Genomic DNA, 21,120 nt, shown 5'->3' with positions numbered 1-21,120 from the left:
GAACACAGGAGTGATGTGAGTGATAAAGGGCCATTGGAACACAGGAGTGATGGGAGTGATAAAGGGCCATTGGAACACAAGAGTGATGGGAGTGATAAAGGGCCATTTGAACACAGGAGTAATGGGAGTGATAAAGGGCCATTGGAACACAGGAGTGATGGGAGTGATAAAGGGCCATTGGAACACAAGATTGATGGGAGTGATAAAGGGCCATTTGAACACAGGAGTAATGGGAGTGATAAAGGAGTGATGGGAGTGATAAAAGGCCTCTGTATGCCTATGAAGAGATTCCATTAAAAGTCAGCCCTTTCCAGCTACAATAGTCATTTACAGCACTAACCCCGTCTGCGCTGGATTTCTGATCCATTTCATGTTATTTTAATGGACAAAATCTGCTTTTAAAAAACAAGGGAATTTCAGTAGTGTAGCTATGCATATGATCTAAGCACATGACATTACATTTAAGGGGACTGGCAGCTTCTGTTCACTTTTACGCACTACATAAAGCCGCCAAAAACCTGCATTTTAGGGTAACACTGCGTAATGTATATATTCCAATATTTTATTCTGATCAACTCCCTATGTTCTTAGACAAAAACACTTTTTTTAGTAAACAAACTATATAAACATAGGGAAGCCGGAACTGCAGAGCATCATAGGGATAACTTTTAACCATTGATTAATAAAGGACTATTCATTTTACCCATAACCATGCATTTCTTCTAATTGGCATTTTCTTACCCATTTGATACACTTTTCCCAGTCATGCTAATCTTGTTCCTTACAGATATTTCAGTTAGTTTGCGGTACGGTAAATTCGTGTAAAAGTGTTTTACCTTGTTACCCAGAATCTCTGCAGAAAGAAACCAACATATATATTAATATATATATATATATTAATACAAATAAATTAATATGAATATATATAATAATATAAATATATATATATATTTATATAAAATGAATCAATTGCAGCCCGTTGTGTGTGTGTAACAGGTTAACGCATTGATGATCACAAACCTTTTCTGCTATGTAAGAGCTGGGGATTGCTGTTTAAGGCGATATCGCATCTGTCGGGCACCAGGTCATTTGTATTACTGCATTTCCGTGTTTCTGGGTAAATGATGCACGTGAAATATTCTTTTGTGGAGTCTTGTAAATCTGCCAGTCGACACCAAGACTCTTCTTCCTTGCATCCTAAAATAAAGACACACGATCTCCAGATTTTCCAGTTTTATTAATGAGAAAAACATTCTGTAGATTCATAAAGTTCTAAATTTTTTCTTGCTGCGGATAATCAACCTGTTTATTAGATCCCTTATTATTATTATGAATGTTATCGTAAATAATTAATTAACTTAACAAAACTGCTCATATCTGGTTTCAATTCCCTTGGAAATATTTTTATTATTATTATTATCTATTATAATAATATTATTTATTTATTATTTATTAATTTATTATTATTTTTTTATCTTAAGGATTTCCTTTTGAATTCCTGTGCAGAGCGTCACTGAGCAGCAAGGAAGCGGTACAGAGTAGGGGGGAGAGCAATTACCGTATTGTCTTGAATATAGGCCGCACCCTCAAAGTTTGGTGGTATTTTAAAGAAAATATACACATGAGTGGAATGGTAAAACAGTGTTTTAACTAATGAACAGGAATACATGTATTGTAACATTTTTGGTATCTATTATACAGTTTGTCAGCATATGTTCTATACAAACAGAAAACCAATAGCCATTTTAAGGTCCCTCCCTTAATTCATAATGCACCTTACTTATAGATATAAATATGCTCTTTTTTTCTTTATAGATATGCCACTCTCCCCCAGATATCCTTTATGCCCCCTAGAAATGCCACTTAGACTTACCAATGCACCCTCAGGCTCCCTGGTGTCTAGCGGGGCCGGCCGGTGGACGTCTGCGCAATGTGTGGGGCTTCTATGGTAGAGCGCCGGAAGGTTATGTCACACCGGTGCTCCACCATAGAAGCCCCGGCGGAAGTGCCACCAGCGGAGGTTTAATACGCGCATTGTGCAGACGTCCAGAGCAGAAGGGCTAAATAAAAAAGAGAAAAAAAACACCCGCCCGGAACTACATGTCCCGGGCGTTGGGGGATACGAACTGCGCATCCCTGCACTAAACCCCGAATATAGGCCGCACCCCTAATTTAAAGACTTAAAGTGGGGGAAAGTGCAGCCTATATTCAGGCAAATATGGTATTTCCTTTGCCGAGCGTGATGCGCCATGTGTTCCCCTGCATAATGAATGATTGCCCTGCACCCTACCCTGTACAGCTTCTTCACTGCCCGAATATTGGCATCTATGTAAAAGAATGGGGGGGGGGCAAGAGAATATTCTTGGTTGTGGTGCTACTTGGTCTAAGACTGGCCAGCCGACAGCCTTGTTGATGGACAGCGGGTGAGAAATCTGGTGTAGGGGGGGTAAGTCTATAATATTAAATGGATTAAAATATCTTACGTGTAAGACACCACTGGGTAGCTTGTTTGGATGAGTAACGTTGTTTGGAAATCCAGTATTGCTGCTTTGCTAGTGAAGCCTCCTTGTCGACTGTAACCGTATCACTTTCCACCGGAACGAAAAGCTCCATAACAGAATCTGTGGGTATTAGAAAAAAGAACTCCACAATGAGCCCGTTTCTAAACCCGTAAATACTAGTTCAATTACAATCACATTCTCCATCTTTTGAACATGGTTTCTATGTGTGTACTCGAGCTCCGCACCCCACCAACGTTTCAGGTGTCTCCCATGTGTTGCTTGCTGCAGAACATCATGAGGCCGCCACGTAGGAACTACGACGGAGGTCTGTGTTGTAACAGCAAAGGCCTCCTTTGATTTTACAGACAGAAGAGATAAAAAGACTTGCCCAATCGGACCACGATCCCTACTGTCCTCTAAAGTGGGACAATTGGGGCAGCTACCTGGGACAGCGCCCAAAAATGGGACTTCTGGGAAGTATGGAGCTCTTTCATGTACAAAATCCACATGGATTCGATAAAGGAAACCTAAGCAGCATTTTGGAATATTTATAACGATCAATTCTGGTGAGACGTGCTATTTGTGGAGGACTCAGCATAAATATTCTAGTTCCCATGGTGATTGCTCCACACGTTGCCCAGAACCGTTCTTCATAATGATTTGACCACCATCTTATCACAAACAACAGTGACACAGATTGAAGTAAAATTGCACACTTGTACAAAACACATTCTACCTCTTGTGTCATAGATCTTAACTTATAGGGTGACACAATTTCCATGAACATATAGCTTCACCTGACACAATAGAAGCCTGTACTAGTCCGTCAATGGGACGGCATCCAGAGTCACCGGCCAACGTCTTCTTATCAGGATCTGCAAGGATCAGGATTGTAGGTTACTTTAGACTAAGTTGTCATCGTCAAAACTCCATTTTATTCATATTAAAGCTTTTCTTACTTATAAATATGAACTATAAGGGTCATTCTTTTCTCTTAAACAATCAATATATAAAGTATAAAGGTGCATAGAACAACAAAGAGAGAAATTACAGTTGTGTGATGAGATGACTATTAAAAAATTTCCCATGACAGAAAAAGACTCCATACCTCTGAGCAGGAAAACCCTCTGGAAAGTGATGAAGACGCGCTGGATTTCTTCTTTCACTTCAGTGGTTAATTCTGTGCTATATTCCACTTTACCAAGGCTCTTGGACAACAGCGAGTAACCTTCAATTTAATATGTGATAATATTATGCTTTATGTCTTTATATCATAGCGGACAAAATAGGTTCTACTCTAGAAAAAAAGTGTTTCTGCCCATAGTTGCCAGTTACGTATATCCTGGTGTTTACGTCACACGATATGATGTAGGCATTACAACGTATGCGATTTTGCATGGCATTCCATGATGTCAGCAAGAGAACATTTCCACACTACTTTATGGGTGGTGGTGTTCTGTAGTAGTTAATACACGGAATCATGTAACCCAATCCTACTTCTAACAATGTGCAGAGCGGTCCCAGGGTGTCCAGGATACAACAGGACACAAATCAAGAAGAAGTTTACGTTTCTACAGTCCACGCGACAGCCTTTGAGTCTCCTCCTCAACAGACGGGTACTTACTGCCTGTGAATTCTTGTCCTCCCAGGTAGAATGAAAAGGTCTTCTGCTCCTTGTTGGATCTAACACCTTTGCACACTCCATCACCTCCCAGCGTTGAGGTTTCACTCCAGTCATTCACATGACACAAAAGAACGTCTGGAGAGCTCAGCAAGCCGCAAAGAATTGTACCTAAAGTACAAGTAGACAATAAGGAGGAAGATATTGCAGTTCGGAAAGTTCATTATTACATACGTTAGGGTGAATGTAGATTTTCCATTAAAATCAGCCATTTCCAACTACAATAGTCATTTACAACATTAACCCCGTCTGCGCTGGATTTCTGATCCATTGCATGTTATTTTAATGAACAAAATATGATTTTCTTTCAAAAACAAGGAAAAACACCAAACTTTCGGTCTTCTTTTTATCATCTATCTAATCTATCTATATAGCGATACACTAATATAAGAACATAATAACTGCAGCCACAATACCAACTACAATGAGCCGCACAATAAAAAAAACACTAAAGAATAAAATATTGCATGGAATGTGCGTTTCTCCTATCTGATAAAATACTTGAAAGGCATCGACATTGTTCAAAGATCAATACGCTTCTTACAATCTGGTAACGTTCCATGAGGACAGCAGATGCTGCACATTCTTTATATAAAGCTGGCTTGTTTTTAATGAATTCATTGTGATTAATACGACGGCTAAATATATTTATTTTATCTGGAAAAAAAAACCAAGATCAGTTTATTAGGATCATTAAAGCTATCTGCAGAATGTAAAGCAGCATCTGCCCTCCGCATGGGATACCTCGAGACTCAGGACGTGTCTGAAGATTTCTACGGAGAAAGATATTTGGAAGCCTTTGTAGTGTAGAATATCTAGCCTTCTGTTTCCATCGCTTCACTTGAAATGGAATCTAATATTATTTTCAATTTTTTTTTACAACATCATACTAATGTCAGATTAACTATAATAGCCCTCGACACCAACTGGATATAGACAGCACGCCTACACCTCTGCGATCTTTACTACAACATTTTTTGGTGCTCATTTTTGGACAGGAGATATGTACCTCGAACCTCGAGGCGTGGAAGAGCTTAATACAGTACAACAAACAGGTCTTGTCACTAGACCTTAAACTCAGAATCCGAGTTGTAGCAGGAGGTCCTGAATATGATATCCGTGAAGTCGCCGAGTTATACCGGGTCACATTCTATCTCTACCAGTACATGAACTGAAGTTCGACTTTGACTGGTGGCTGGTGGGTTGATATTGGATCGTGGATTCCATTTGGCTCTCCTGGTGTCATAAGCCATTGGCTTCTAAAACCCATCTGCTAAGACTGTAAGCTCTTTGGTGAATAGACTATTCATTCCTACCATTCCCTTACGAAAAAATTACTGCAGTTTTTCTGAAGTAATACTGCAGTTTTTTGGACATGAAAAAACTGCAATACTGCACTTTTACTGCAGTATTACTGCACATTTACTGCACTTTTACTGCATTTGTACTTCACTGTACTGCACTTTTACTGCAGTTGTAATTGTACGGAAGTACAAATGCAATAAAGCTGCAGTACATTGAAGCACAACTGTACGTTTGCAATATAAAAAAAAAAGCGCAGTAAATGTGCAGTAAAACTGCAGTACAGTGAAGTAGAAATGCAGTAAAACTGCAGTAAAAGTGCAGTATTGCAGTTTTTTCATGTCCAAAAAACAGCAGTATTACTACAGAAAAACTGCAGTAATTTTTTCGCAAGGGATCTATTCCCTGAAACTCTGTCTTTGTTTTTAGGGGGTTTTTTATCTCGATTTTTTAAACAGCTTTGCACAAAGGGCTGGACGAACAGACTATTATTATTATTATCATCTTTTATTTATATAGCGCCAACAGTTTACGCAGCGCTTAATACAATACATATATTCAAGGGGTCTGACAAGACGAGAATGGACAGACTAAGACAAACCGATACATTAGGTCTACCTGTGCAATTGGCATTACCTCTGTTTAAAATAACCTGGCTGAGTATGAATCCATTACAGCAGGGGTCCCGGCGGCAAGTCTGACGGCAAAAGGAAAGCGCGTCGGTTAGACTTGCGTCCTCCGCAGAGAAAACCGACGTATTGTACACTCCTGAAACTGTGTTTCCAAACTCTGTATTTTCATAGATTCCCAGACCAATCTCGGGAGATTCATGTCCTAGGAAAAATTACAATATTGTAGAAATTGGTAAAATGCTCATATTTATATATTTTAAAAAAAATCTTACTTTTCTAATTGTAAAAAGGACTTTTAATGAAGTCAACTTTGGTCACAAGGAATTCGATTAATAACCGAGAGGGAGGATACTGTTATTCTGGCCTAGGTGATTAAATCATTTAAAGTTAATGTTGTCTATTTACCCTTTTTGCGATAAACGGTAAGGCTGTTCGTAGAGGTTGGTTTTATTTTAAACCGGCAAGTGAGGCCTTCCATGCTGGCAGAGGCTGCGTTTCCGAGGACTCCCTGCATCTAGATAAAATATAACAAGTATTTCTAAGTTTACAAATTAAATAAAATGATTTTCCTAATTGATATTTCCTTTTCTTTCTCTCTGTTGATGGCTGGCAGGAGCCCCGCTGCGTCCAATAAACAGCCATAAAATGATTCCAGACAAAGGAAAACTGCAGTTCCTATTGTTCTTGTCACAATGCAAAAAAATCTCAATGTAAATTAAACTAAAATGTAACTTTTATTAAAGTCTTTAAAATAGCAGTACTACAGAAGAAACCCCTGCTAATGTACACAAGGATGAACACAGAATCAAATCTCAGTACGGAGCATAAAAAAAAAAAAACAAGACACTAAAGTGTTATCGGTCCAATAACAAAATTAACAAATTTTTTTTTTTTTTTTTAAAGACATTATTCTTTACAAATTATTTGTTATTTCTCCCAAATCCAATTTTGTTGTGTTTATTTGATTGATGTGGTTTTCAGCCAATCACATTCTTTGCCCCTCGCCAACGGAACATCCACAAGACATTTAAACTCTGCGAAGACAAAGCTGGTCCAGGTGGACATAACGGCTCTTTTTTTAGCTTATGGGGGGGGGTAAATTTATATTTTTAATTTCTCTTTCCAGAAGAAGACTATTAGTGAAATATTATTCTATATTGTATTATTCTTGTTTACAGAATTACCCAATAACAGGGAAATTACACACCCTACATCTTAATCTTCAACTTCTACCAACGTTAAGGTTTGTCTACGCTCTATGTTGCCCATTAATAGTTGTTTCTGTTATGGCGGTAATATTTTGATTAGCCTTATAAATGTTAAGTTTTACCTTTATTTAGCTTTATTTCACCTATAGACAGGAATCCACAGTCTTCACCCACATCTAGTGATGACGTGTATATATAGTTTAATTTCAGTTGGGCAAACAAATCAACTCCATTGATCCTGTCTGTCGATATGTTTTGCTTCTCTATCATAATACATGCAGATTACCGGTAGTAATGATGGTGGTACCTGCTTTGTAGTTGTGCAGATGATATTAGGCTCATCCCCGCTATATTGTTCGCAAACCGTTTGAGATCCGTTAGTGGACACGCTGAGGTAGTCACACGATTCTTCCATCGCACAGTCTAGAACAATGTAGTAGAACGAAGTGTTGGGAAAATAATATAGTTCACTAGAAGGCAAATTATATCTCTAGAAACTATAACTCCCACTGTCACAGGATAGTGGGAGCTGACGTTTCAAAATGGATAGAACGCCCTCTGGCTATCTGACCTAGAACGTTGTTGCTGTGGAAATCTGATCTAGAACAAACTTAATACAACGCGGCCGTGGGTTCACATCCATGCCTTCTTGGATCGTTGTGATACAATACGAGAAAAAAAACAACAAAACATCCTTTTTGATGCTTGGTATACACTGCCGGTGTCAGAAGATGATTTATTGGTATGTCCCAGAACTTTATGTCCTCTCGTCAGTTCTAGCAAGTCAACTTACCCATAAAGCAATCCAAATATTTCTCCTTCTGTCCATCTATTCGCTTGGACTTAATCTTTACAGAATCTTCATCCGTCAAGAGGATAATCTTGTCCTCGGAAACTAATTGGAACCTTCTTAACGCTAGAATAGAAAACAGATATTTTATTTTTTCCAGACGAGAACGCCAGCCAGACTCAATAAATCCAATTTCTATTCCAGACTGCATCCATGTGCGGATTGTAAGATGCTCAACTGTTGATCTAATGGTTGTCCGGCTGTCTGGTGGACAACAAAGCCTATTGTTAGGGATAAGATTCAGTTACAAAGTATTATGATATTCAACAGAGCTCTACAACAGAAGGTTAAAGTATCTGAGACAAAACAATAGACGGTGAGGAGAGCCCTGTTCTCCGGAGGGGACCTGAGTAAGTGAGAGAGGAGGTGTCATAGATCCAATCAGAAGAATTCTAAAAATGTTCCCCAACTTTTTTGCTTCCTTATAGTGATCTCTGCTACCTTTTAGTTAGTTGATACATTGGCAACCAATCAGATGCTGGGGACTATCGGGTTTTTTTGGTCCTAATTTGATATAGATTTGGCCAAGTTCCCATTATGAGAGTCGGCGAGACCCATCAGACTACAAACACGGAGGATGGGCATTTCTTTACGAAGCTTGCAGGGGGGGCTCTGTGTTTCGGCACAGCTACAGGTAAAGGTACGCAGTCTCTTGGGAACTTCACAAATGGTTCATCCTTACATCCATATATCTGCACAGCCATGCTGAGATCAAATTAGAGAATAGGTATTTACATCATATATCGATAGCCCCAAAAAATATTAGAAGACTTTTTAGAGGCCTTTATCACGAGTTTCATTTCAGGGGTGATATCTACTAAATAAGGAGTTCAAGGCTGCTAGGTCCAGGTTGAATTGATGTAGGGTTCATCTGATGTGACAAGACCGGACTGGAGCGCGAGCTTAGCTTTAAAAAAAGGTTCTGTATCAATCACCTGCTGAACCAAAAGAATACTAAAAAAGCAGCTGCAGGCTGATAACCCAAATATTGTAAGAAAACGACATACAGAACCTTCAAAAGTTTGGGGTCACTCAAAAATTCCTGGCTGTAACATAATTACAAAAAAGGGTTTTCTAACCATCAATTAGCCTTTTAAACTTTAACTTGGATTAACAAACACAATGTGCCGTTGGAACAGGGGAGTGATGGGAGTGATAAAGGGCCATTGGAACATGGGAGTGATGGGAGTGATAAAGGGCCGTTGAAATACATGAGTGATGGGAGTGATAAAGGGCCATTGGAGCACAGGAGTGATGGGAGTGATAAAGGGCCATTGGAACACAGGAGTGATGGGAGTGATAAAGGGCCATTTGAACACAGGAGTGATGGGAGTGATGAAGGGCCATTGGAACACAGGAGTGATGGGAGTGATAAAGGGCCATTGGAACACAGGAGTGATGGGAGTGATAAAGGGCCATTTGAACACAGGAGTGATGGGAGTAATAAAGGGCCATTGGAACACAGGAGTGATGGGAGTGATAAAGGGCCACTGGAACACAGGAGTGATGGGAGTGATAAAGAGCGATGAACGCCCATGAAGAGATTCCATTAAAATCAGCTACAATAGTAATTTACAGCTGGATTTCTAATTAATTTCATGTTCAACTAGAATAAAATTCCTAACTAAAAAGAGGCACATTGAATATGTATATATGACCCAAAAAAGATCGGCCTACTGTGGTTTAGTTTATAGGCACTGTCTGGAGACAGTTCAGCGGGTAGCCAAGATGTGTGGTATATGAAGAGCACTAAACCTTCCCTTTATTTAATAAATCTAGACCTCAATGCCCTGCCACGTCCCAGTACTGGAGAAATATACCATTTCCACTTTAAAGTCACGTTAAAGGGAATTATCCATATTGTATGGATTTTGAAATGATCAGGTGAAAAGTGCCCACAGTTCTGTTTTGCCAACACCAAACAATGTGGATGTAAATAAAAAAAATGTCTATATTTTATAAAAAAATGATGAATTAACTGTTAAACTGTTAAACATTGCTTTTTGTGATGATGATGATGATGATACCTCCTGGCAACATTCAGCACATAGGGGCAAATCCAGGAAAAAGGCTCAGTAATAAAAACAGCCCAAAATATATTAATCAATATCAATAAAAGAAAAGAAATAAAGTAAAGAGATGTTACTCATTACACACATTTCTCTTTTGACACCTACCTAAACACTGATCATTCGTGAGTTTGGAATCAACTTCTGTCCATGTCAACTTTTCTCCAGAAACATCGACACAATAATATTTCTTCATTGTCTCATCCTTCTGGGACGGTAGGTACCGGCCTTTATCATCACACAACAAGCCAACTGTGTTCATCTGGCACCTGGTCTCACCTTTCGTAGGAAAGGAAAAGATATGATCGTGAATAAACCATTTGCTCCGGTATTTAGTGAATAATATAAAATGAAGGTGCAGTTTGGTATCTGCTCTGGGTGCAAGGTGGTACAAGACGTATGGAGTGGCCAGGGCGAGGTGGGGAGAACATTGGAGGGCTGTATGGAAACAGGACCCCAGGGCAAGTTTATTATGTCACGATTTAAAAATGGCACATAGCCTGGGAGATCAGGCTGCACCAGTGCTTGTCGTTATATCTGTCTCCTTCCTCTTTCCAAACTCTGTGACCATCTCATCCATCTCCCCTACTCCATCAGTGGTGCAAATCGTATTAATCATTCCCAAATGGCAAAAATCTATAGATGCCATTTCATCACCACTATAACCTTCATACCTCATCCCATATAATCGCTCCCCCCAACATGTCTTATCTTTCACCCATACCACTGGGGGTCCGCTTGCTACTGGCCAAAGTACCTCATCAGTGTCTCATCTATAGTTGAGCTGCCCAAAATTAAACCTCTTACATGGGCATGATGGGGATTTTAGTCTACCACCCCCATGTCAAACAGCATGGTCTCACAGGGCTCCTAACCCATCGTAGACTAGGTTGTCCTATTGATAATCCCTATACGTTCACAAGGCCTCAACAACCTATACAGAGAAGATCCCCTAAAGCTGGAACACATGATAATTATACTACGTAACTACGTCATAATTATACCACGTAATGTTAAAACACGTATACAATACGAACACAAATGATTTACTGATGATTGGAATACAAAGCTTCCCATCAGGATCCATTTAGAACACGTAACGACTTGTTGAAATTTGGATGTTAAGTGAAAACATACGGCCAGGAATCTCCGTTCAATAAACTCTACCATGGCATTTTTTTTAATCATTCCTGGCCATAAGGACCACGTCGTTATAATGAACGTATTTACTTCAGCATCTGTGTGAGGATGCGGTAAACATGGTGTTCACGGAGTTAATATGTAATGGCTGATAGATCTAGTATTTCTTTCCTAAATACTATTATTATAAGGACTTTTTCAGTTTAAGGCTCGATATACCTCAATAGACTTCAGGGGTCTGGGCGGACTGTCACTTTAAGGCCAGTGGCCACCTGATGACGTAAGTGCGGACACTGGCTAGATATGTGTGGCCCCACACTACATTTTTATGCTCCCTCAACCTGCAGTCGGACATGTCCAGCCGCCGGCCATGCACTGCAGCACCAAATCTGCCGCGGGAGCCGCAGTCACACCTACATTGTGTGGTTCCAATAAAAACATGGCGCACAATTTATTTTAATAGGTTCTGTTTTTTGAACAGGTGAAAACTGTTGAAATCAGTCTTAATAGGTCAACCACACTGATAGATTACAGACACCCGGGCTGATTTGACCACAGGAATACAGCCAAACCATACAAGATATACAGAGGTATGTCCTAATTAGAACTTAACACGCTATATTATAATAAAAAAAAAATAATTTCTGTATAAATTATTATTTATTGTGGAAAGAACTCACATTGGCTTTTCTTGTAGGCTCCCGAATAGGCAGTAGTTGTTCCTAGCGGACATTTCATGCAGGCTGGGCTTCCGGCGTTCTCCTGGTAAGAACCTTTGGGACATGGTCTACATCCTTCCTGAGCAGAAGTTCCAGGTGGGCAAATAACTAGGAAGTAGAATGAAACAAAGTTCAATATGGCATCCTTAATAGAAACATAGAATTTGACAGCGGTTAAGAACCATCTAGTCGGCCCATTTCTCCTGCTGTAAAGACTCAGACCTTAATCACAGACCTTAGTCGCATTTCTAGTGATAGATAGAACTTTCACTAATATATGTAGGTTCAAAATATCCTTTAACAAATGGCTCCACAAATCTCTTCTGATCTTACGGTAATGTACCAGAGGCAATTATAGATATATGTCTATCATTATTGAATTAAAGCCCTTTCAGAACACTTGGGGAATCTACAGAGAAAGGGGAAACAGAATAAACCCTACCTGTATGTACATATCAACAACATTTTTGAAATAATCAAAGTTAAGATTATTTACCGCATCCACCCAGATTCCTAGTCCCTTCATCAGAATTCGATATTTTCTGGAATCCATCTTTGCAGCCCAGGTTGATTTGTGGAGATACGCTGAAATCTTCATCGCGTGGGAAGAACGCTGTCGTATCAGCGATGAAGAGCTTAGAGTCCAAATTCAGAGTATAGTTGCCCGTTTTAATAATGGACAAGAAGCGTCCAATCAGGTTTTCGCCGACAATTGCTTTTTCTAAAGACGAAAAAGTTTGGAAATTTGGAAATGACGAGCAACTATAATTCTACCGTCATTTTAAAGCGTTAGCAATCTCCGATAATATTTCATGCTTTTTACATAGTTTTGCCCCCTGTAGGACTAGTAAGCTTGGTTTTATCTACCTTCAAGAAAAAAGGGTATAGAAGCAATAAAAAGGATGAAAAAATGTATTCCAAAATGCTTTAAAAATTAGGAAAACATGACTGTCTCTAGTTATTTTTGAACATTTCTCATTACGTATTGCCCAATAAGATTAGCTGATCTCTTTTTTCCCCAATTAGAATTTTCCCCAGTTCCTCATCCCAAAGGCTTCATTTTTTAAATGTTGTGGTTTAATAATATTATTAAGGGTAAGTACAAATTCATTAGCGTTAAGGTTATTTTTGAACAGTTCTGATTACATATTGCCCAATAAGGTTCGCTGATCTCTTTTTTCCAAGTAGAATTTTCCCCAGTTTCTCGTTCCAAAGGCTTATTTTTTTTAATGGTTTAATAATATTAGTATGAGTAGCCACAGATCCATTTTAAATATGATTAGATTTCCCGTTAAGCTACTATCTTAAAGGAAACAGAAGCACATATCAATTTCTACTTATCTAAAGCACCGCATGATGACTTAAAGGGGAAATCAAACCCATCTTTACTAATATCAGATTAAAAATAAGTTTTCAAAAATATTCTGCTGTTTCAATTTTTAAAAAAGTTGAAGTTTTTACAGAATATAAAGTTTTCAGGCAGCTTCATATTAGCCATTTGTTATCTGAGCACAATCTACTAGAAAAACACCCCAACTCCTTATACCGCCTGTAGGAAATAATAGAATGGCTCGGTCTTAATCGCCCAGTCGGACTCTCTGACTAATAAAAGTCTATGGAGGAACGGACTTCAACGGATAATAATGCCGGCCTCCAGGTCCGCAGATAAAGGGAGTTTATTGGAAATAAATGAGATGAAACCAGTTATAAAACATATACCCTATTATGCTATTAAGAATAGTCTTGTTGAAACTCATATGAAATCAATATTTTTCATTCTTTAGGCACAGAACATCTTGCATTCATCAGGAATTATTAAGTGAGTTAAACTCCGTAGATTTAGACTGTCAGTGAAGAGAGCTGGAAGATGAGAGCTTGAAAAGCGTGTGGTCTGCATATGGCGATTTGAGATGTAACGTGAAACCACGTCTGCTCATATATCGAACTGGTGGAAACATTTTCAGGAAATGCAAACACTGCTTCGTTCTGACACATGGAAAGATGGTTCACATAGAATTCGTTACGGTGCTATATTTAGCTGCTTATATTCAGTTATAGGAGAGAAAGAAAAGCGGGCTTAAAATACGCAACACAAGAAGGGTATAAAAGTTGGGGTACGCACACACAGGGCCATCTTCAAGACAAGACAAAGCTGCCCAAGGTCCATGCATTCCTATGGGCCCTGAGGGGACGGAGATGGTGCCCCTTTGTGTTGAGTCATGTTGCTATAATCTGATAAACCAACCAGTAAAAGGGTCATAGAAGGCCAAGGTGAGATGTAAGGAGAGCCAGAATGATGAAAGGAGTGGCACTTGGAGAATATGTGGGGGTAGGGGGCTACCAGTGAAAGTGGCCCCAATATAATAAATAATAAACTAGGTTAAAGGAGGAAGTTGGGTAGGACAGTGGGGTTAAATAGAAAGAAGAATAGAAAGAACGCAAGGAGAGGAGCTAAGTGAGATGACATGGTGTGTAGTAGACCACAAACTTTGTGATTAAAATGTTAATTCATGAGTCAGAGGCACCACAGACCTCCACAAGTCACATAGGTGTCCATGCACATGTCCTTTGCCACATAGGGTGTATAAGTAAATATTTGCCATCAGTGCATTGAAATAATGTGAATTTACTGCTAAATATTGCCATACTCAACAAGCGCGAAGAATTGTGTTCCGGTACCTACCAATGTCATGTAAACTAGGTAGCGAGGGCACTTGGATATTCTCTAACTGAGCTCTCCACGTGACATTCACCCCTAAGCGATCTGTGGACAAACATTCCACATGGACCGTGGAATCATCACAGACTGGAACTGTTCCTAAACCTCTGTTTCCAAAATAGTTCACCTAAAAAAACAGGGGGCAAGAAATATGTGTTTAGGAAATATGATCTTAGCGCTAATGCTTGGCAGACTGGCCTGTTGGCCATACCATTGGGTTGTGATTAATACTTTAAGCATACTTAAGTATTAAGTTCCTTTACGTTATATAATTTCCATCATCATATATTATTTGTATCGATTGTACTTAAGATGGGGTCCTTCTAAACCTTTTCATTTAGGGGCTCCTCAAAAAACCTAGAGCGACCAATGGATCCAGTCTTCTGAAATCATATGCCATCCTGTCAGATTTACCATGGAATGTATTCCCATTTTTTTTATTCAATGTACTAGGAAAAGGTGAAGCTAGAAAAGATGGCGTCCACTCTTCAGCTTGAGGACTTTACTGGCCCAACTATTACAGTGGCTTCCGGGTTTCATTGTAGTGTCAGCAATGAATTAGCACGGCCCTTTGTTGGACATAATTCTCACCTGAATATGACATAACCCACGAGCCTTGAGATCATCTAGTATGAATGTTCGGAATGCTTGGAGTAACCCAGAATAATCCGCCATGCAGGTTTTACTGCTCGGGAGAAGGAGTTCGAAAGATACCTCTGTTTGGACGGTCTGGAAAGAGCTGACTCCTAAAAACAGTTACTTAGATTCATTTTCATGGTTCAACTTAGTAATGGCTTACATAAAAATGATAGCATCAGTGGGAATACTGTTCAATTCTCTCTTCCAAGAAAACAAAATGATGGCCGAGAATGTCAATGTACTTCTTTAGCAATATGTCTGCCGGTTTATTGAATGTACCGACGCATTTCATATTAATACAGAAATAAAAACCACTTACTTTGGCAGGATTGGGGATGTGGAGGTTGTGAAACCCAGACACGGCTGTTCAGATCACACAGAAACGTCTCGCTGGGAATTACGTTGTGATAGCCCTTCCGGCATTTCAGTTGACACTTCTGAAACTTTAGCCCTCCTTCCATTACTTCCTCACAAAACACTGTTCCGTGTTTTATACTCTTGGAACTGAAGGGGAACGGGCAGAGTGGACCTATGATGGGAACACAGAATCAGGTTAGAAAGAGTGGAGCCCTGGGGATTGGAGAGAGGCCACTTTTAGCATACTCTTGTTTCTCCTTACCCTTAAAAACAGAACTCATTTAGCCCACATGCAACATGGTTTACACGTCAAAATGTGTTTTCTATGTTTTTACTTAATTACGACCTCTTAACCTCTGTACATGGCATTTAATAATAGTGGCTACGACTACAATCTAAGTCTATGTTTATGGCCCAAACGCCTATGGATCCCAGTGACCCTCGAGGCCCAATTCAAAGATGGGGACTGAAAACCTATACAGGCAATCACAATATAGCAATATTATTATTAAAAATATTATTATTAGTATTAAAAACACAGATACGGTTGGGTTGCTTAAACAGATCAATGAAGCACATTTTGGGGGATATTGTCCTTCATGAAGAAGAAGTCTAATACCAACACAATAATACTCAGTTTGCATAATTTATTATTACAGGAGTGGACTCAAAGAGACATGTGTTATTAAATATACATATTTGTATGGATTTATACATGTGTATACATTCTCCAGCACCATAACCATAGTGATGATGATTCCTAATCTGCAAAATAATTCTACACAATGTCCAATGTTTTAGGTGCAAGGGTTTAAAACGACAGAGACCGAAAGACAATGCAATACCCGGGTACTCACAATTATTACTCCCATTCATGCCTTGTGCCATTTCATCTTTGCTCATGGGTAACATGCAACCAAAGTCTGTCTCTGAATTTGGTAATGGGGTATATTGCCCCGTCTAAAATGAAAGTGTCATCATTAAATTAATGAATAATAATTTACAAATGTGGAAAAATAATTTGCTGTTTTAAGGCATGACAACAATTACACAAAATTACAATACAGTAGACTTCTCGCCATTACCTCAGTACAACGTGGGATTAATGATTCAGGAACACTACTGGAATTAGACTGGAAAGACTGTGGTATCCAACTGGCAATCAGAGCATTCAGCTGACTTCTCTGACATGACGTGTGACCTACAAAAGACGGCCATTTTGAATTTATAGTTAACATCACTGCTTAAATGAAGAGCAGGTGCGCCCAACATTGGTTCAGGGGAAAATTAAGCTTGTGAGCAGAGCCCGCTTTCCCTAACGTATCGGTTTGTCTTAGTCTGTCTTTTCTAGTCTTGTCATTCCCCTTAAATGATTGTAAGAAGCGCTTCATAAATTGTTGGCACTAAGTAAATAAAATATAATAATAATAATACCGGTAATAATAATGATATGTAGCATTTTTGAGAAGTGTTCAAGTTTGCCTTATGGTTCCAGAAAAAAATTTACAATATGGCCTGTTACTCTTCCAAATAACTTTAACAATTTGATTATTACATTTAAACATACTCATACATAACTCTACTTTATTTTTAAAATGAATCATTCGTTCTGTAAGTGAAGTCAAGCAACTGTCATCAACTTACACTGTGGAGGACGTGATGTCCGTGTCACCAGGGAATCGGGAATATAGTTTCCATCCTCATCCACACACCAATAGTGACCTGTGTAAGTGAAAAGGGTTACTGAATATTGGGGTCATTTCAAGATCTATTTATGAAACCCCTAATGCAGTCAATGCCTAACTCGGGGGGGACCTTGAAAGGTTTGATCTTTATACATCTGTTCCCAGCTGCCATTTTCAGGCAAATCACTAAGAATTCATCATTAATGAATTTCCTACAAGATTCCATTTAAATTCTATGGGACGTTTGAGTTTAGTGCAGCTAAAACTTGTTTGGCGATTGTTTAAGAAGTGTTTTGCAAAATAAATTTTAGAGAGCTGACACAAAACTGAGAATTTTCAGGCTGTGGATACTCATGGATCCGGATTGTAGGACATTGGGAAGTTACTGAGTTCCACGTCTCTGTTGGAGATGGAAATTACTGCCAGGTCAGCTACGCTGGACCCAACATGAGCTTATAAATCGATTGCCAACATAAATCCAATGTAAAACCGTTGGGATTACTCAGATTTATTTGTCAAGTATGTGTGGAAAAGTTTAACTCGGGTCCCGTGCAGGTGATTTTTATTGGATTTTATTGGTAGCCAAGATAGGAGCCAGACACACAAAAGCTTAGTTTCCCAGTGTGTACTCAGGGCTTAGTAGGAATGATGTTCCTCTTGATATAAGAGTAGGACGGAGGCAACTAGAAGATGGCATAGTGGCCATTGCTTGTAGGGTCTTTACATGGTTCACTCTTTTCTTCATCCTATTTTGTTTAAAATACGCGGTCATCGTATCAGTGGATGGAACATAATTCAAGTCCAGAGTTACTTGTGCAATGTATGTCTTCGTTGATTCACTTCTTCATCAATAAATTGCATGTATCGGTTAACGCTGTGTTTTCAGCGCCATGTAATAAAAGCTTCACTTACCAGTACTCTCATAAAATTGCACTGGTTCCCATTCTCCCAGTTCATCACATTGGGGTACGTAGGGTACATATGCCGACTGGGTGGTCTCGCCAAAAGAAGCAGACCTTCTTCTCCAGTAAAAATGTAGGGCTATAAAAAGGAGATGAAAGTGGGCATGCATGGGAACCTCAAAACACGTATCAAGCATATCAAGAGGTACGCTACTACAAATAAAAAATCCAACTTTACTCTATGTATATTGTATATATATTAAGAATTAAATAACAAAAACAAAACCTAAGTCACTCAAAACACTGGGCAGGGTCACTGGTAAATGAAGAGTTAATGGGTTTTCCAACCTTCTTTAGAAATATTAATCTGCGTGACCGTTTTTCAATGTGATTGTGATCTCCAATTTATTTGTTCCAATCCATTTTATTAGATTTGATTGTATGAACTAACTCTTTGTCCTCTGCATCATACCACTAAGTAGGTTTTACCCTAAAATATATAAACCGGGCATGTCTGCTGTATGTTCTAAGGGGAGCGTCCACCTTTAATCACCAGTTATAGTTTTTCCATAATATAATGTTTTCAGGTAGCTGTATATCAGCCATTTGTATTTGTTCTCGCTCTGTAATCTGAGCCCCAATCTACTAGACCCAACACCCCGACTCCTTATCATACTGCCTGTGGGGAGAAATAGAATGGCTCAGTCTTAATACCCGAGCTGGACTAATGAACGTCTATGGATGAACGGACTTCATTAGCATTGCCATAAAGCATCAGCTCAGTGTGGTGTTTGAGCCGGGAAAGTCTCCCAAAATATCACATGACTGACAGCAACGGTGCCTCCAGGTCTGCAGATAAAGGGAGTTTATTGGAACAAAATGAGATAAAACCATCTTTTAGCCAAATGGGACTGACCTTACTGTATACAGCGCCGGGGGTTATATTACTGTATACAGCGCCGGGGGAGTTATTACCGAATACAGCACTGGGGGTTATATTACTGTATACAGCGCCGGGGGGGTTATTACTGAATACAGCACTGGGGGTTATTACTGTATAGAGCGCCGGGGGGTTATTACTGAATACAATACTGGGGCTTATTACTGTATACAGCGCCGGGGGGTATATTACTGTGTAATACGCTGGGGGTATATTATTGTATACAGGGCTGGGGAGTATTAGTGTATACAGCGTTTGGGGTATATTAATGTATACAGCGCTGGGGGTTATATTACTGTATACAGCGCTGCGGGTTATATTACTGTATACAGCGCTGGGGGTATATTACTGTATACAGCGCTGGGGGTTATATTACTGTATACAGCGCTGGGGGTTATATTACTGTATACAGTGCTGGGGGTTATTAGTATATGCAGTTGGGGTTATGCTCAAGGTAACACTTCTTTCTTCTATGCCCTCATTAATACATACTGGATTGTGCAGCCAGTTGCAGGTGATAATTATCTCTGTTCATGAAGCTCTCTGAGAAGGTTACTCCTGATTTGAAGGAGCCATCAGCATGGAGCAGATCCATTTCTGAAAGTCGTATTCCGTTTGCCAATAAGAAGCTCTGTCCGAAAGGAAAATGAGAAGTGTTTGAAGCCTCAATTAAATTTTCTGCTTCCTCTGCGAACTGCAAGCTCTTCACTTTGGCAATCTCACACCTCCCGGGACCTAAGGAATTAACGATAATAGAATTAGTGGTAAATGTTCTTTATGGTCATTTTTACTTCTAAAAAAAAAATCTAACAAAAAACTTTGATGCAGATGGCTCTCGGTTCTAACATTTTAATTATTTTACTTTAATTGCTCTTTACATTTGTGGTGCTTACATTTTGGAACTTTGTTCGGCATCACTTCCGACCCCTGGATTTTCTGTCCATTTGGGTCAACACACCAGCAAGTACGCAGATCGAAGTGATTTAAATTTACCGAAAAGTCACTGTAAGCGCCGGGGTAATAAGTTAGGTCTCCGCTTAGGATTCTCCATAATAGATAAGGATTTAGTAGGACATTATCTGTCTGTACTGTTATGTTTCCACCTAAAACATCTTCTGGGATAACACTAAACGAGGAATATTTGGAAAAAGAAGGAAAAACGTTTTGATGTCCGTTGGTATAAAGTGCTAGAACGAAGTTCCGAAAACTTTGAGAAGAAGTCTTTTTGTAGGTCAGAATGATACGAAGGGTTTCTGAGAAAGAGATGTTTCTGTTCAGTGTTGTCCAGGCTTGGTAGAGCTCAAAGGTTTGCTCGGTCGGCCCGCTACACTGAACGGGTTTCCAGTCTCCGTCCTCGGAGCACTGGGGAATGAAAACTTCCGAAAGCTGAGATACTGTTCTAGAACCAGATAATAGTTCTCCAGAGGTCCGAAGAAACTCCTTGCTTGCGGTCAACTGACAATTACTGGGGCCTAGAAAGCAGAGACGTACATTAAGTATGGAAATTTAAGTGATTTGGTCACTGTGGCACAGTCATGGTAAAAGAAAAATGGCGGATCCATTGCTTTACCCACTAGGTGCTTCTAGACTGTAAGCTCGTTGGAGCAGGGCCCGCCTCACCTGTTGTCAAATTGTTGTGTTTTATACTACATGTTATGTCCTGTCTACCCATTGTACAGCGCTACTGAGTTTGATGGCGCTATATAAAACAATACATAATAATAATAACTTGGAATTTCCTTGACATCTGGCCTGTAGCCACAATATTGAACATCC

General features: G+C 39.4%; 1 protein-coding gene across 1 annotated transcript in view; it reads right to left on the bottom strand.

The window, feature by feature from the left end:
• LOC149305693 (thyroglobulin-like) overlaps window positions 1-21,120 on the bottom strand; it is a 90,382-nt gene that overhangs the window by 53,254 nt on the left and 16,008 nt on the right. The window contains exons 9-27 of the mRNA XM_089477295.1: window positions 20,238-20,816; window positions 19,837-20,079; window positions 18,415-18,543; window positions 17,462-17,539; window positions 15,780-15,989; window positions 15,413-15,567; window positions 14,786-14,948; window positions 12,599-12,823; window positions 12,064-12,210; window positions 10,352-10,522; window positions 8,118-8,240; window positions 7,611-7,747; window positions 6,522-6,630; window positions 6,121-6,318; window positions 4,684-4,839; window positions 4,126-4,293; window positions 3,610-3,729; window positions 2,484-2,621; window positions 1,021-1,197 (exon numbers count right to left, since the gene is read on the bottom strand). Of these exons, the coding sequence (XP_089333421.1) occupies window positions 1,021-1,197; window positions 2,484-2,621; window positions 3,610-3,729; window positions 4,126-4,293; window positions 4,684-4,839; window positions 6,121-6,318; window positions 6,522-6,630; window positions 7,611-7,747; window positions 8,118-8,240; window positions 10,352-10,522; window positions 12,064-12,210; window positions 12,599-12,823; window positions 14,786-14,948; window positions 15,413-15,567; window positions 15,780-15,989; window positions 17,462-17,539; window positions 18,415-18,543; window positions 19,837-20,079; window positions 20,238-20,816 (3,426 nt within the window). The remainder of the gene's footprint in view (window positions 1-1,020; window positions 1,198-2,483; window positions 2,622-3,609; window positions 3,730-4,125; window positions 4,294-4,683; window positions 4,840-6,120; window positions 6,319-6,521; window positions 6,631-7,610; window positions 7,748-8,117; window positions 8,241-10,351; window positions 10,523-12,063; window positions 12,211-12,598; window positions 12,824-14,785; window positions 14,949-15,412; window positions 15,568-15,779; window positions 15,990-17,461; window positions 17,540-18,414; window positions 18,544-19,836; window positions 20,080-20,237; window positions 20,817-21,120) is intronic.

This window comes from Sceloporus occidentalis, unplaced genomic scaffold (genome assembly GCF_023333645.1).
Source record: "Sceloporus occidentalis isolate IW3139 unplaced genomic scaffold, rSceOcc1.0.p SCAF_11, whole genome shotgun sequence".
In the NCBI taxonomy this organism is placed as follows: Eukaryota; Metazoa; Chordata; class Lepidosauria; order Squamata; family Phrynosomatidae; genus Sceloporus; species Sceloporus occidentalis.
This window is presented reverse-complemented; position numbering and strand designations above follow the sequence as displayed.